This window comes from Chrysemys picta, chromosome 13, assembly GCF_011386835.1.
Source record: "Chrysemys picta bellii isolate R12L10 chromosome 13, ASM1138683v2, whole genome shotgun sequence".
NCBI lineage: Eukaryota > Metazoa > Chordata > Testudines > Emydidae > Chrysemys > Chrysemys picta.
In genome coordinates this window covers 12,904,036-12,920,263 of record NC_088803.1, presented here as the reverse complement: position 1 = coordinate 12,920,263, position 16,228 = coordinate 12,904,036, and the positions used below count along the sequence as shown (strand labels likewise).

At 42.2% G+C, this 16,228-nt stretch overlaps 1 protein-coding gene across 1 annotated transcript; it reads left to right on the top strand.

The window, feature by feature from the left end:
* The first annotated feature begins 11,960 nt into the window (after positions 1-11,960).
* LOC135975124 (olfactory receptor 10A4-like) lies at positions 11,961-12,953 on the top strand. Its single transcript, XM_065565176.1, has one exon. It carries the CDS (start codon positions 11,961-11,963, stop codon positions 12,951-12,953), a length of 993 nt encoding a protein of 330 aa, XP_065421248.1.
* Positions 12,954-16,228: the final 3,275 nt, after the last annotated feature.

Below are 16,228 nucleotides of genomic sequence, written 5' to 3'. Positions count from 1 at the left end.
AAATGGGAAGAGAAACTTTTCTTACCAAAATGAGACAAAATTGTAAATATTTAAATTTTCGTGAAAATTTGATAGAACCTTTTCACCAGATTTAAACATCACTGAAAAATCAAACGAGAAAATTTAATCCAAGTAGTTTTTTAATTTTATATCTTCAAAATTTGAAATGTCAAAGCAAAAAATAAGCTCAAAATGAGAAACATTTCATGAAACGTTGAACTTGGTGTGTGCAAATTTAACAATTTTCATCAAAATTTTCATAGTTAAAAATTCCAACCTGCTCTAAAGAAAAGTCCATTTAGGTTTCTCCTTTTCCTTCTGTCAGTCCAGTGCAGCATTTTCGGTTTTTGGTCGGGTTGGATTAGGTTTTTTTGACCTGTCTCTTGATTGCATTTCCCCAGTGCTCCCTCTGGTCTAATTTTAAATAACATTCCTCAACACTTATGAATGGCTTCCTATGTAAGACTCTGATGGATCTTTCAATGCCTAACCTGATCAGGTCAAACAACAACTCGAGGAGCTGGCTATTGACTTCTATGGCATTTTGCACAGGTTCAGAGCCTGTGCTAGCAGATCATGGTGCATACCATAGATTCATTGATTAAAAGGCCATAGAGAACCATTTTGATCATCTAGTTTGACATACTGCTTAAAACAGGGCAGAGAATTTCAACCTGGTGATTCCTGAGTCAAGGAAGCACTGTACATATTTTATATTACATATGTAAAATAATAGCTGTGTTATAAACTCATATAACTATAAGTGGTCCGATCAATGTATAACAATATTGCACCAAATGCCTGTGTATATTGTACATCTTTGTATAACTATATGCTAAAATACATTTGTATATTTTTATAATGAGAAATACTACTCTGTTGGCTTGTCTACCTATATCACTTCCTACGTATAATAAATACCAATTTTAAAATCTCTATCCCTAGCTCAGCAATTACAGGACTATATGCCTTCTTTCCCTAAATATCCCTATAATGCATTTTTAAGATGCACTGGCTGGCTGTATGTCTTGGCTTTTATTATTTCTCTTTGATAGAATTTGCTGATTTGTTTAAAATGATATTGTTAAGAAGTTAAGTAATGTGTCACGTTGAAAGAAGTGAGAGTTACATACATGTAATGATAAGAAAAAAAACTCCCTTTCTCTGAGAAACTTAGAAGCAGAGTGGCCTAGGGCAACATGTCCCAGAAACTACAAATTCAGCAAGAAAATTGTAGGCATTAGGTTATTAACACTTGTGCATGAATAATATATAGGCTCCGTAAAATTCAATGGATAATGTGTTGGAAAAAGATTGGGGGCAATTGAGAATAGCAACATGTATGAGAACACATATGAAAATGAACCCAATGCTGGAGAAATTCTGGACCAGAAACTGACCAATGAGATTGAAGGATCAGACCAGGAGATCCAGGGAGGTGACGACCATCATGGAAGAAGGAAGGGCTTGTTAATGGAATGTGGTAACTTGGGCCCATTTACCTATTCAGTCTTGTCTGTCATTACTTGTCAGGCAGAACATTATGTCCAGACACTGTAGGTGACACTAATTCTGTCTGAAATTGTATTCAATAAAGGCAAAACTGATTAAACCTAAATTGTGTGGATGCATGACTCAGTTTCCCCCTATACTCCCAACAACCAATTACACAATTTGATAAAACAGGGTAAATCCCACATAAATATCCTCATCTTGGCTTCGTACATTAATGTAGCAAAGGTAGGTGTGATGTTGCACTCTATATGTTAATGAAAATATGCTAATGAGTGTAAATATGACATAACTGGAATATGCTTTGTGCTAGATATGCCATGTAACATATCTTTGCAAAGGTTATGATCTACTGAATATATTCATCCTATTTGTAGGCATGTATAATTTTTATATTTGAAGTTATGAGCACAGGCTCTATGCTTGTATTTTAAGTGTTTTCTGTAGGAAACACACAAGAGAGGTTTGGTCAACATATTGTGAAGGGGTTGTTCAAGTAACTGCGAGGATGTAACTAACAATGGACTTTGGGAGAAGCCAATCCACATCTGAGCTTTCCTGGGAACGTTCAAACTAACTTGTAAACAATGGCGTCGGCCTGCAAAAAGCTGAATCATTCGTGGACATGTGACCTGCCCAGGTGGCTACAAACTCCATCTTGTTGCAGTGGTTTTGCACAGAAGAACAAAGGAGTTTCTACCCACAAGAGAAAGAATATAAAAGGCCCTGGAAGCATCTCCATTTTTGTCTTCAGCTGGCTCAAGAGATGGCTTCTCCACCCCAAACAGATGCCTGAAAGAAACTGGAACAAAGGACTGTAACTACAGGGGTGTGAGTGAGTGCTGGACCCAGGCCATAAACTACAAGGTTGCTCTGAAAAGGATTGTACCTGAGATAACATCTAGGGTGAGAAGTTATCATTTGTAATGAGAGCCTTAGTGTATTAAGTTAGCCTTGCATATTTTGATTTATTTTACTTAGTAACTTACCTTGCTCTGTCTGTTATTACTTGGAACCACTTAAATCCTACTGTTTATACTTAATTAAATCACTTTTATTAATTAATTAATTAACCCAGATTAAGTGGGGGAGTAATACCTGGGGGAGCAAACATCTGTGCATATCTCTCTATCAGTGATAAAGAGGGTGGAAAATTACAGAGTAAAACAGATTTGTTTGCGGTTTGGACCCCACTGGAAGCTGGGTGTCTGGGTGCTGGAGATAGGAACACTTGCTAAGCTGTTTTCAGTGAACTCTGCAGTTTTGGGGGTGTGGTTCAGACCCTGGGTCTGCGTTGCAGCAGGCTTGCGTGTCTGGCTCAACATGGCAGGGCTCTGGATGACCAAACTGGCAGAGAAAACGGGCTCAGAGGTAGTCTCAGCACACCAGGTGATAGCCCCAAGGGGGTGTCTGTGACCGAACCTGTCACAGTGGCGTAGTCGAACAGGATTTGTGCACAGTTGATTGCTTTGTGACACTGGTAGTGATTTTAAGTGAGTTTTAAGTGTGGTGGCCGGAGAACAGACAAAGTCGTTACTGGTTTGTTATTTTCTGTTTACTTTGATTTAATTCAGCTTGTGTAACTGGCAGGTATGCATTTCACGGGTTATAAACTAAATCAGGGATCGGCAACCTTTGGCACACGGCCCACTAGGGAAAGCCCCTGGAGGGCTGAGCCAGTTTGTTTACCAGCCGCATCAGCAGGTTCAGCCGATCGCAGCTCCCAGTGGCTGGAGTTCGCTGTCCCAGGCCAATGGGGGCTGCGGGAAGTGGCGTGGGCCAAGGGATGTGCTGGCCACCCTTCCCGCAGCCCCCATTGGCCTGGAGCGGCCAGTGGGAGCCGTGATCAGCCGAACTTGTTGATGCGGCAGGTAAACAAACCCGCCTGGCCCATCAGGGTGCTTACCCTGGTGGGCCGCATGCCAAAGGTTGCCGACCCCTGGGTTAGTATATAACCGATGATATGAATACCTGGCAGTTACACAAGCTGAATTAGCGTATGTTTTCCCCAGTAATCCGTTCACTCATGCTAACCTGAACCCCACACTACCAAGCAATAGTATAACTCAGCATTTAGCAGAGGCAGATAGGAAATTTGTCAATGTCAAAATGATTGACTTTTAGCAATAAACCTGACTGCCAAACAATTGACTGTCCAATTTATCAACAATAGGCAGCAGAGTGCAGCTGATGATGGATGACAGGAAACTATCTGTTATACTGTATCACAGCAGTGAGAAAGGAGTGACTTAGTTAACAAGGGCCACTTGCAAAGGTAAAAAATTAAAAGTGGGGACTATACTGTATAATGGGCACTAGGGGCAGCAGAGGGTAGGGGTGGGGAAGTGGCAGCTATACTGTATAATGGACACTAGGGGCAGCATTGCATGCGGTTGGGGAATCGTCAGCTTTACTGTATAATGGGCACAAGGAGCAGCAGAGGTTGAAGGTTGGGTAGGGTCAGGGGCGGCTCTATGTCTTCTGCTGCCCTAAGCATGGCAGTCAGGTGGCAGTCAGGCGGCTTTCAGTGGCGCGCCTGCGGGCAGTCCGCTGGTCACGCCGATTCGGCGGCGTCCCTGCCGGAGGACCGCCGATGCCACGCCTTCGGCGTACCCGCCACCAAATTACCACCAAATCCGCGGGACCGGCGGACCTCCCGCAGGCACGCCACCAAAGGCGACCTCACTACCGCCCTCACAGTGACCAAGAGGGAGTCCCCCGCGGCTTGCCGCCCCAGGCACGCACTTGCTGCGCTGGTGCCTGGAGCCAGCCCTGGGTAGGGTCAGGCGGTGGTCAGAAATTATGTCAAAGACTTTTATTTTTCAGTTCCTGCAACTTTAGACTCTCTTGTTTGCAAAGAGCAGTATATTCCCCTGTTGTAAGAGTCAATCCCCAGCCTCAGAGTAGATAAGATTAATTAATACCAAGGGAATTCATTACTCCAACAGTGTATCTATTCATTAGAGCTAATGCAAAATTTCCCCGTATTTTGCTGAACTTTTAACCCTATACTTGTGAATGTGGCCAGGTAGGAGATATGCCTGGACCTGCCATGGTCCTTGAAAATTTTCCATTCATCACAGTTCAGAATGGACTTGATTTGCAAAGGGGCTCAGGTCTCATTGATTTCAGTGGGAGATGCAGGTCTCAAATGTTGCTGTAAATTACACCCAAGGCTTTGATCAGTGTCTGGAGAATAAGGACACAAATAAATCACCTGCGGGAGCAGAACCTTTTCTGTTGAATGGACATTTCATGTAGAGCAACAAGGATGATGCAACGGCCTGTAGCTGTCGCCTAACAACATTTCCTTACAGAGTTAGTGCTGTAGTTTGTGTCTTTGAAAAAACATGAGATAATCACTTCTGCTCTTCTGGGGCTGTTTGACAGCGAGAGATTCCATTTGTTTGTCTTTAATATTTTCTTCTACCATATCTGTGCTTGCTTCATCCCAAACACTTACGGTCACATTCACTGGTGTATTTCATATTGTCAGAGAGTCACAGAGTTTAAGGACAAAAGGGATGTTTAGATTATTTTGTCTGACCTCCCCTGTCTCACAATGTCTTGGGTGTCATCACACATGCCCACAGAGCACTTTAGCTTTGCATCAAACTGAACATAAAAGAGAAATGTACTTGGTGGTCCCTGTACCAGGCCACTGAAATGGAGGCACCTGTAGGATGCAGAATGTATAATATCACGCAACACTGTTCAACAGATGATTAAGGCAGGAAGGAAAGACCACCTTATGCGAAATAGAAACGCTGTGTGTGTGTGCGCACGTGTGCGTGCGTGTGTGAGACTTGTAGCCCATGAAGTGAGTATATAGCCATGTAGTAATGATAGTTATATTTTAAGTAAAGGATACAGGGGTGAGGAACTGATAGGAGAGACACAAGAGACCTACAGGTCTATACTTATAAAAGTAGTTTAGAAAGACATGGTTGGTGAGGTAATATCTTTTATTGTTGGTGAGAGAAACAGAAGTTGGTCCAGGAAAAGATCTGTGTCTCTAGTATCTTGGGATCCAGATGGCTACATCAGCACTGCATACAAGAATAGCTTAAGCAGTTAGGGTAAGTAGAAGGCTTTCTAGCCTGAACAGGAGCAGTTGCTCAATAAGTTGGCATAAGGAAGTAAAGTAACAGTGACCTTAAGTTGAAAAACATCATGAGGCTCTGGTTATTGTTTTATCTTAATCATGATTGTTGCAAACAGCAGATAGGTAATCATAAGGTGCTAGTTTTTTCCAGGTTGGGATATTTTTAGTAAGGGACATCAGCAGATGTCTGACTACAAGAATGCCATGGTAATTAAATAAGGTATAAGCTAAAAGCTTGAGGTTAAAGGATTAATAGCCTGTGGGAGAAGGCCAGCCCGATATTACTATGGTGATGAACTACAAATAAGGAAAAGTGGTGGGAACCCCTGCTGATTATCCATTAGGCATAGTCAGGGCCGGTGCTACCATTAAGGTGAACTAGGTGGTTGCCTAGGGCGCCAAGATTTGGGGTCTCCAAAAAGTGGTGCCCCCATTTTTTTTTTACAGCGTTCCTCCCAGAGCGCGCGGTCGCCACTCCACTTCTCCCGCCTCCCAGGCTTGCAGCGCCAATCAGCTGTTTGGCGCCACAAGCCTGGGAGACGAATTAAAGCGGGGGCGGCGTGCTCGGGGAGGAGGCGGAGCAGCGGTGAGCTGGGGTGGGGAGGTGCCGCACGGCTCCCCTGGGGGGGCAGCTACCGCAGCGGGGGGGGGGGGGCGCCTCAGGGCAGAGTGGGGGCAGGGAGCTGCCACAGGGCTGGGGGGGGCACAAGGTGGAAGTTTCGCGTAGGGCACGAAACTTCCTTGCACTGGCCCTGTGCATAGTAGCACCAGTATAGCACATTATACAATTGTATTCTGGGCTGTGGGCTATAGAGATGTAAGTGTGATGACTACTGGTGATGATGATGATGGTGAGGGGAAAGAGAAGGAAGATGATAACTAACTCTTGGAGCATAAGCTTTCGTGAGTGAATACCCCTTACACAACAACCCAAAGAGTTAAGTACAGAGGGGTAGCCGTGTTAGTCTGGATCTGTAAAAAGCAACAGAGAGCCTTGTGGCACCTTTAAGACTAACAGATGTATTGGAGCATAAGCTTTCGTGGGTGAATGCCCACTTTGTCGGATGCATGTAATGGAAATTTCCAGGGGCAGGTATAAATATGCTGGCAAGAATCAGTCTGGAGATAACAAGGTTAGTTCAACCAGGGAGGGTGTGGTCTTCTGCTAGCAGTTGAAGTGTGAACACCAAGGGAGGAGAAACTGCTTCTGTAGTTGGCTAGCAATTCACAGTCTTTGTTTAATCCTGATCTGATGGTGTCAAATTTGCAAATGAACTGAAGCTCAGCAGTTTCTCTTTGGAGTTTGGTCCTGAAGTTTTTTTTGCTGTAAGATGGCTACCTTTACATCTGCTATTGTGTGGCCAGGGAGGTTGAAGTGTTCTCCTACAGGTTTTTGTATATTGCCATTACATGCGTCTGACGAAGTGGGTATTCACCCACGAAATCTTATGCTCTAATACATCTGGTAGTCTTAAAGGTGCCACAGGACTCTCTGTTGCTTTTTACAGATCCAGACTAACACAGCTACCCCTCTGTACTTAACTCTTTGGGTTGTTTTGCAAGGAGTATTCTAAGTATAGGGATGCTCAGCTCCTTCTGTATTATGGCTACCTGCCACACTTGGATGGAGTGTTTGTGAATTTCCTAACTGTGTTAATAAATCCATTTTCCATATACTGTAATCTCCTAAGTGTGAGTGTTGCAACCATGAACGTGGGGGTTCCCAACTGAATAGTGATTCTGATAATACTGGGCCTGATCTTGGGACAAGAACCTTCCAAATTTCAGAATGATGAATGGGGGGAGTAAACTGGTAATATGATCAAGATACATTCAATAGATCAGGCAACAGATTGTTGTCCACAGATGGAGAGAATGAGCCCTGCTCAGCATGTGTGTGTGTGAGAGTGTGTGTGTGTGTGAGACAGAGAGAGACTGTCACTACCTGCTTGGGGTAATGAGCCATGCTCAATTTGTATGTGCGTGCACATGTGAGTGAGTGAGTGACTGTCCCCCCCACAGGAGGAAATGAGCCATGCTCAATGTGTGTGTATGTGCCACTGCTGCCCCCTCCACTTGTAAACAGCCCCATAGACTCGTTCATGGCCACGGTGGTCAGGAAAGATCTTTCATTTACAGCTCATCCAAAAGATATAACATCCACTAGAAACAGTGTCCCCTTCCACTGTGATGAGTTGCTGAGGGTCAGCACCAACTCCAAGGGGAGAGCGTCCCCTGCTAATCCACCCTACCCACCCTCTGCAGCAGAGGTCCCCCAAGCTCCATGCTGGGGCACTGTGCTAAGCAGCCATTCTGATGGGAGATGGTCCACAGCTGAGTCCCTCACCTGCACCTTGCGGCACAGGGCCACCTGATGCTCTGCTGAAGCACAAGGGGTCAGCATGGACCAAGAGACAACAGAGCCCCACCAGGTGAGACCCCACCCAGCTCTTTGCAGCATGTCATCCCTTGGAGCTGCTCTGGAGCATGGGGGTTACACTGACCCACAGAGGAGAATGTCCCTTCATGAGTCCTCCACCTTATTCCCTGCTGTTCAGCACCACTTACTGCTGAACAGGGACATTGGGATCAATGAAGCTGAGAACATCCCACAGAGCCCTCCAGGCCCATCCCTATAGATCAGCGCCCACTGGTGCTACACTGGGGCATTGCTTCCAGCACTGACTAAGGGGGAATTGTGCCTCAAACTGAGAATCCCACCACAGTCCGAATAGCACAGCCTCCTTCTTCCATGCTGGAGTAATGGGGTCAACACTGTCTTAGAATTGAGAGTGCTCCCAGCTGAGCTCATCACCCCACTCCCTGAAGCGCACTACCCCCAGCACCTCTCAGCTTCCACACAGAGTTTATTCTAATGCTCCTGGGAACTAGCCCTGATTCTGGTCCCACTGCAAACTTACTGGAGTAAAAGGGAATAGTTCCACTGACTTCAATGGGTTTTGGATCTGGTCCTCTAGGAGGGAAATGGGCTCTATGGTTGGGGCAGTGGACTCTAAGACTGAGGACTCCTGGGTTCTGTTCCTTTCTCTGGGAGGGGAGTGGAGTCCAATATCACTGCTCTACAGCCAAAATGCTTCTGAAATAAATGTAGTCAAACGTTACTAATTCTGGGTCATTGAGAACGAAAATGATGCTTAAAGTTGTTGATTGGCTCTAGTTTTCAAGATATGCTATTGGGTCAGTATATATGACCCTTGACTTGGGAATGGCGGAGGATAAGTGAGTTATAAAGGGAAGGGATCTCAAATTAAACCAGAAATGACTAAAAGACATCTTTGACTGGATCTATGAATAAATCTATGACTGGGTTTGGACAGTACTTGCTTTTTAGGCAAAACAATGAATGATGCATTCTGAAGCTGGTATTGCGTCATACATGATATGAATTGCATTATGTTATTTCTAGAAGTCATGGATGATGCAATCATAACGAAGCTTACATCACTCTGCTGAACAAATTGCCCTATATCAGCTCTAGAAATCATACGGTGTTGTGCTGTCTTATTTGTCAGTGTTTGATTTTGCAAAGGGACACATTTCTGTTTAGCCAAAGTGAGCAGAGATGCCTCGTACTTGTGTGAACAGTGCAGATAACTTCTGCTATGTTTGTGCTGAAGTGACTTTTGCATCACAAAAGCGCAGTATAACCACTATTGTTAACAAAGCCTATCACCTTTATTTTGGCTGCAAAATTGGAGATCAGGACAAGAGGTGGGCCCCACACATATTCTGCAACACTTGTGCAACAAATCTTCGCCAGTGGTTGAACAGGAAAAGGAAATTTATGCCTTTTGCATTGCCAATGATTTGGAGAGAGCCAACAGATCATACCAGCAATTGTTGGTGGAAAACCTCCTCAACGCATATAAAAGCCTTGCTTGCAACATGTCACTAAAGATACATTTTTTGCACTCTCATCTAGATTTTTTTCCATGAACTGCGGAGCAGTGAACGATGAGCACGGCGAGCGATTTCACCAGGACATTGCAACAATGGAGAACCGCTATCAGGGCAAATGGAGCCCATCAATGCTTGCAGACTATTGCTGGACAGTGACAAGAGATGCTCCATTTAATGAATACAAGAGACAAGCCAAGAAGCGCTGAGTAGACACTGAATAGGACTAAACGATGTACATAATAATGTTTTGCCTTTTGTTTCATAATAAATTTTATTTATATAACCCTTTTGCTGATTTTTAAAGTGTTACATAAACAGGACAGATGAAATATTACCATGTAAAGCAGCCATAAACACATGAAAAGACCTAGGTTTACAATTTATAATTAAAACTCTACTATCTACACAATATACATAGACATAACATGTAAAAACTTAAATATCTTAGAAACAGTAGCCAATCAGTTGTTTTAATGGTCATATTTGAATTCAGCACATCAAAATACATAAAAAATAGCACATTTTATCTCTGAAGCAGACGACGTCTCAAAAATTGTAGACCAGTGTATTTAGAGCAATTGGGACTGGGAGTCAGAGATGCTGGGTTCTAATCATGGCTCTGAGACAAGAATGGGGCACACAGTCTGAACATCAGGAAACTGGAGTCATGAGCCTTGGGCATTGTTCCTGAGTCAACCCCGACTCTGTGTTGTGTTGCTTTGGACAAATCATTCCTTCTTCTAGACAAAATTATATCACACAATTTACCACAGTTAGTAAATCCTGTTATGATTTTCATCTAGAAAATACACACGATGATGATGATGATGATACAACTTTCTATGAAATTATTCCCCTAGTGAATTTTGCTTTGTTGCAGGTTGAGGCAGTATTGTTCTTCCTCTGAGGAATATTACAAGAAATTTCCTTTAGGGAGTAGGTCCCAGAAGCCAGTGAATGAAATAAAAACACCTCTCTTTCCTTCAACACACTTAGCGTCTGCAGCTGGGAGAGGGAACTACTCTTCTTAAACAAGGTAGGCTACAAATGAATGACTTCAGCCCTCAACCATTCTCCCACTGAATTCCATGGTGTTCTGCCCCAGTCTGCAATGGGAGCAGGATCAAGTCACTGGTTTCTTCATTTGAATTTTCCATACATTGGCAAAGAATCTTAGTGTGTATGTGAGCACCTGGGTTGTGTCTGTATTCTTATCTATCTATCTATCTATCTATCTATCTATCTATCTATCTATCTATCTATCTATCTATCTGGTGTGATGCTATACCCCACATTCTTCCTAGAAATAATTTTATAATATAGTTCTAGTATATCTAAGATGTATATTATGCAAGAGGGTCTTGTGAGAGATCATTGGAAAGTTTATGATCTGCTGAATGAGATTATCCTATTTGTATGCATGTATCATTAGTGTTTTTGAAGTTAGGACTATTGACTATGTAACAATTACAAGTTGGTTTGCACCTGGAGACCACTCATCACACAGAATGCAATCAGTCTGGATGGGCCACTGGGGAGAACAATAGGACTTTGAAGATGCTAAACTCCCACCTTCCTGAGAAGCTTCCTGGGATGCTAAATAGTAATAATCAGGGCCGGCTCCAGGCACCAGCTAAAGAAGCAGGTGCTTCAAGCGGCCAATACGAAGAGGTGGCACTCTGGCCGCTATCAGGACAGCAGGTCTGGGTCTGCAGCGCGGTAATTTGGCAGCGGGTCCCCTCAGTCCCTCTTGGAGCGAAGGACCTGCCACCAAATTGCCACCAAAGAGTGGAATGGCGCAATCGCGCTGCTGTGGCTTTTTTTTTTTTTTTTGCCGCTTGGGGCGGCAGAAAACCTGGAGCCAGCCTGATAATAATTGCCCTCATTTGCGAAATCTTATTTTGGTAAACATGGTTAGAAAATAACATTCCTAGAGGGGAAAGAAAGAAAGAAAGAAAGAAAGAAAGAAAGAAAGAAAGAAAGAAAGAAAGAAAGAAAGAAAGAAAGAGAAACGATCCCTTTTGAAATTTCATGTAGACAGAAAAAAAAATGTGTTCAAAGAGAAAGAATAGAACCCCCGATGCTGGAAACTGGTATACGTCCCTTGCTGGTATAAACTGATGTGCTCCTTTAGAGTCAATTCATCAGACCCGCGTGTGTTGTAAATCAGCTGTAGTTCCACTGGTGTCAAACTGGTCGGATCTCCAGCTGACCTATATTGGCACAGCTTGATTGACATCAATGTGGTTACACCAGCTTATGCCTGATGATGATTGGGTCCAGTTATATATTTCTATACAGAATTGCAGCAGGTTTTAGTCTGAAGCATCCCAACAGAAAGGAAACCAGTATGAATTGTTTGATTTGCATCCACATGTTTGGCATTTCTCAGATTCAGTCTCTTTCTTTGCCACCCCTACAGATGACCTATTCTGCAAGTGACCCTGGAGAGAACCAGACCATCTCTGATGTATTCATCCTGGTTGGGTTTTCAAACCTTAACAAGCTGCAAATCGTTCTGTTTCTGGTGCTTCTGGTCATGTACCTGGTCGCCCTGATGGGGAACCTGCTTGTTATCCTCCTTATAAAGCTAAACCCCTCACTCCACACCCCCATGTATTTCTTTCTGGTGAACCTGTCATTCTTGGAAATATGCTACACCAGCAGTGTGGTACCTCAGCTGCTGGTTCACCTCTTGGTGGAGCAAAAGACCATCACCATTGCGGGATGCGCTGCCCAGATGTATGTCATCACTATCATGGGCCTGACGGAATGCTGCCTCCTAGCAGCCATGGCTTACGACCGCTACGTGGCCATATGTCACCCCCTGCACTACAGCACTATCATGAGTGGCCGTGCATGTTCACAGATTGCGAGTGCTTCATGGATCATCAGCATCTCAGTGGAAGTAGCTCAGACCACTTGGATCTTCAGTCTGCCCTTCTGTGGCTCCAACCGCATCCACCACTTCTTCTGCGACATCCCACCGGTGCTGAAGATGGCATGTACAGACACATCCAAAAATAAGATTATGGTCTTAACTGTGTCAATTTTGTTCATCATGGGCCCTTTTTTGTTGATAACAGTGTCCTACATCTGCATTATCTCCACCATCCTCAAGTTGCCATTGGTGGAGAGAAGGTTTAAAGCCTTCTCCACCTGCTCCTCCCACCTCATGGTGGTGACTTTGTTCTATGGAACAGCCCTTTTCACCTACCTGAGGCCCAAGTCTATCTCCACCCCAGAGAGTGATCAAATGATTTCCCTCATGATCACAGTTGTGGCACCTGTGTTGAACCCCATAATATACACTCTGAGGAACAAAGAGGTGAAGGGAGCCTTTAGAAAAACAGTAGAGAAGAGCATCTTTTCACACAATTGGAGAAAACAGAGAATGAAAAGTAGAATTAGTTAAAACAGGGGGAATGAGGGAAATTCATAAATGTTTTGTTGAATTACTTCCAATGACCCTCACTTCTTTAATTTAAATTTTGTCATTTGAAAAACTTTGACTTGTAAACCTATCAGGAGAATGGGAAGAGAAACTTGTATTACCAAAAAACTCCAAATTTTAAATATCTTCAAAATTTAGAATGTCAAAGAAAAAAAAAGCTTACAATGAAAACCCTTTCATAAAATGTTCACCTTGGTGTTTGCAAATTTAACAATTTTCACCAATATTTTAATGATGGAAAAATTCCAACCAGCTCTACCAAGAGCTCCATTTAGGCTTCACCTTTTCCTGCTCTGTCAGTCCATTGCAGCATTTTAGGATTTGGGTTGGGTTGGGCTGAGTTTTTTTGGCTATCTAATGGATTTCCCCGGTGCTCCCTGTTTCCTAATTTTAAATAATATTTCCCAGCACTTATGAACAGTTTCCTATGTAAGACTCTGATGGGTCTTTCAATGCCTAACCTGATCAGATCACACAACAACTCTTGAAGCTGGCTCTTGACTTCCATGGCATTTTGGACAGGTTCAGAGGTCTATGCTAACAGATCATTGTGTATATCATAGATTCATTGATTAAAAGACCATATGGGACCATTTTGATCATCTAGTCTGACATTCTGCTTAACGCAGGACAGAGAGTTTCACTTGGTGATTCTTGAGTCAAAGAAGCACTGTACATATTTTATATTATAAATGTAAAATAATAGCTGTGTGATAAAATCATAAACTACACATGGTTATATCAATGTATAACAATATTGCACCAAATGCTAGTGTATATGGTACATCTTTGTATAACTATATGATAAAAATTCCTTTCTGTATTTTTATGATGAGAGATACTATTCTGTTTGCTTCTCTACCTATATCATTGCAGCTGTATAATAAATACCAAATTAAAAACCTCTATATCTAGTTCTGCATTTACAAGACTATATGCCTTCTTTCCCTAAATAGCCCTATAATGCATTCATTCAAAGCTTAAAATACATTGAGACTCTGAGATGCACTGGCTGGCAGTATGTGATGTTTTGTTATATTTCTTTGATATAATTTGCTGATTTGTTTAAAATAATATTGTTGACAAGATAAGTAACCTGTTGTGTTGGAAGATGTAAGTAAGAGGTATGAACATGTAACAATAAACAAAAGAAAAATCCCTTTCTCTGGGAAACTTAGAAGCAGAGTGGCCCAGGGCAACATGACCCAGAAACTACAAATTCAGCAAAAAAATTGTAGACATTAGATGATTAACATTTCTGCATAAGTAATGTGCAGGTTATGTAAAATTAAATGGATAAAGAATGGAAGAAAATTAAGCCATAGAAAATGTGCAAATATATGAAAATACATATAAATATGTAAAAATATGTAAAATAGATATGCACATATACAAAATACATACTTACATATGTAAAGATATGTATACATACATATGTAAAATAAATATAAAATAAGAAAATACATATAAAAATACATATAAAAATGGACTGGAGAACAGGAGATCCAGGCAGGTGAGGAGGACTGACATCATGGAGGAAGGAAGGAATTTTTGGTACCCCAGAATGTGTTAACTTGGGCCCATTCACCTATTCTGTCTTGTCTGTTATTATTTGTGAGGCAGACACTTACTTAGTGTATGTCCAGACACTATAAGTAAGATTAATTCTGTTTTAAATTGTATTAAATAAAGGCAAAACTGATTAAGCCTAAATTGGATGAACGCGTGACTCAGTTTCCTACTCTACACTCCCAACAATGTACACAATTTGATAAAAAAGGTAAAGCCCACATAAATGCTCTCATCTCTGCTTTGTTAATTAATTTAGCAAAGGTGTGACCCTCATATAATAATAATCAGAAAAACAAGCCGTGTCCTGTCAGCGAACACATATGTGTTAAGTTAGTATACACCCCATTATGTGAATACCTGCCAGTTCTACAAGCTGAATTAGCGTATGTTCTTCCCAGTGTTCTGTGCACTCATGCTAACCTACACCCCACATTACCAAGCAACAGTATAATTTAGTATTTAACATAAGCAGATAAGAAACTTGTAAAAGTCAAGATACATTAATTCAATAGCTTAGTACAAATTGTGGGGAACCTTCACGGACCAGGACGTGGAATGCTGTGTCCAAAAGCAAGATATGGACGGTCATGGTTCAGAACAAGAAGTTAAGGGATGAATAGACAGGCTGGATTTCTGTGACATAAGACATAAGACATAAGAATGGCCATACTGGGTCCGACCAAAGGTCCATCCAGCCCAGTAATGATCAGTGATCTCTCTTCTGCCATCCATCTCCACCCTCTGACAAACAGAGGCTAGGGACACCACTCCTTACCAATCTGGGCTAATAGCCATTAATGGACTTAGCCTCCATGAATGTATCCAGTTCTCTTTTAAACCCTGTTAGAGTCCTAGCCTTCACAACCTCCTCAGGCAAGGAGTTCCACAGGTTGACTGTGCGCTGTGTGAAGAAGAACTTCCTTTTATTTGTTTTAAACCTGCTGCTCATTAATTTTGTTTGGTGGCCCCTTGTTCTTATATTATGGGAACAAGTAAAAAACTTTTCCTTATTCACTTTCTCCACACCACTCATGATTTTTTATACCTCTATCATATTCCCCCTTAGTCTCCTCTTTTCCAAGCTGAAAAGTCCTAGCCTCTTTAATCTCTCTTCATATGGGACCCATTCCAAACCCCTAATCATTTTAGTTGCCCTTCTCTGAACCTTTTCTAATGCCAATATATCTTTTTTGAGATGAGAGAACCACATCTGTATGCAGTATTCAAGATGTGGGCGTACCATGGACTTATGTAAGGGCAATAAGATATTCTCCATCTTATTCTCTATCCCCTTTTTAATGATTCCTAACATCCTGTTTCCCTTTTTGACTGCCGTTGCACACTGCATGTATGTCTTCAGAGAACTATCCATGATGACTCCAAGATCTTTCTCCTGATTAGTTGTAGCTAAATTAGCCCTCATCATATTGTATGTATAGTTGGGGTTATTTTTTCCAATGTGCATTACTTTACATTTATCCACATTAAATTTCATTTGCCATTTTGTTGCCAAATCACTTAGTTTTGTGAGATCTTTTTGAAGTTCTTCACAATCTGCTTTGGTCTTAACTATCTTGGGCAGTTTAGTATCATCTGCAAACTTTGCCACCTCACTGTTTACCCCTTTCTCCAGATCATTTATGAATAAGTTGAATAGGACTGGT